This window comes from Malurus melanocephalus, unplaced genomic scaffold (assembly GCF_030028575.1).
Source record: "Malurus melanocephalus ecotype Western Australia unplaced genomic scaffold, MMel_1.1 scaffold_2, whole genome shotgun sequence".
Lineage (NCBI taxonomy): Eukaryota > Metazoa > Chordata > Aves > Passeriformes > Maluridae > Malurus > Malurus melanocephalus.
In genome coordinates this window covers 916626-917995 of record NW_026623234.1, presented here as the reverse complement: position 1 = coordinate 917995, position 1370 = coordinate 916626, and the positions used below count along the sequence as shown (strand labels likewise).

Genomic DNA, 1370 nt, shown 5'->3' with positions numbered 1-1370 from the left:
AAAAAAAAAGAAAAAAAAGAAAAAAAGTATCTGCTGTTTTTTCAGGAGGCCATTTGGGAAAATGAGGGTCTAATGCAATTCCAAAACTAGTTTTAACTAACCATAACATTTTCTATTGGTAATATACTACGCCACTCTCTTTTCTTGAATAATTCAGTAATGGTATAAACAAACGGCAGATCTTGCCAGGATTTTACAGAAAAAAAACTTCCATTCGTGACAGTCGACCTTAWGTTCTTGCCTCAAGTAAGAAAAAAACAAGGGGCTACAAGCAGCATTCAAACCATAACAGACTTCACCTTCCCCCAGAAAACCTTTTAGCAAGTCAGCCTGCCAGAAGCCCTCCGGATCTGCATGTGCGCCCGATCAGATCCGGGTGGCCACCGGTGTCAAAGACTTCAAGGCCTGAATTCGTCAGGCAAACCTCCCCGTCCTCATGCAAAACGCAGCCTGACTCTAATAAGAATCCAGTATGCGACGCCACATTTAAAGGAGAGCTATCGGTAGGACGCGGATGCTGCAAAAGCGACAGGAGCTGCTGCCGTCCTTGCAGATCCGCAGGCGCGACGCTCACCTCCACCGGCCCAGCGCCGCAGCGGGTCTGCGGAAACCCGCCCCAAGCACAGCCCCGGGGGCTCGCCGGCTGTGCGGCGAGGCGAGCAGCCCGTATTGACCCCATCCCGACTTGCCCGCCCGCCGTGTCTCGGCCCGGAACTCCCCGTGGCGACACTACGCAAGCCCGAGGCCTAGCGAGGCCTTGCAGGCCGCAGCCACGCCGCACCTGGCCCGCCGTCTCCGTGGCGTCCGCCAGGATGCCGTAGTTGCGGTAGAGCTCCTCCACAGTCGGCATGGCGCGGCGGGGAAGGGGCAGAGCCGCCGAGACACCGAGCCCGCCGCTGACGCCGCCGCCCCCGCTCCGGCCGCTGCTCCCGCTCGGGCCGCGTCGTCAGCACCAGCGAGGCGCCAGTGCCAGAGCGGCAGCGCGCCGCCTCCTGCGCGCCGCCCCCTCGCGGCGGGAGGTGGCACTGCGGGAGCCACGAACTGCGGGAGAGGGGCGGGAGCGGGGCGGGATCGAGGCGGGATCGAGGCGGGAGCGGGGCGGGATCGAGGCGGGAGCGGGGCGGGAGCGGGGCGGGATCGCTACCGCGGAGAACCAAACTGCGGGATCGGGGCGGGATCGCTGCCGCGGGGCTCAAACGGCGGGATCGGGGCGGGAGCGGGGCGGGAGCGGGGCGGGAGCGGGGCGGGAGCGGGGCGGGAGCGAGGCGGGATCGCCGCCGTGGAGCGCCAAACGCGCTCCGGCAGCGCCCGGCCTTAGCGAGTGCTCACCGCGAGCCGGCGTTTTCCGCCCCGCTCCCCGGCCGTGGTAC

The 1370-nt window shown here is 63.9% G+C and overlaps 1 protein-coding gene across 1 annotated transcript in view; it reads right to left on the bottom strand.

Annotated features, from left to right (window-relative positions):
- Positions 1 to 969, bottom strand: part of API5 (apoptosis inhibitor 5) — a 16586-nt gene extending 15617 nt beyond the window's left edge. The window contains exon 1 of the mRNA XM_057364163.1: positions 782 to 969. Coding sequence (XP_057220146.1) covers positions 782 to 850 — 69 coding nt within the window. The 5' untranslated portion in view covers positions 851 to 969. The remainder of the gene's footprint in view (positions 1 to 781) is intronic.
- Between the last annotated feature and the right edge of the window lie 401 nt (positions 970 to 1370).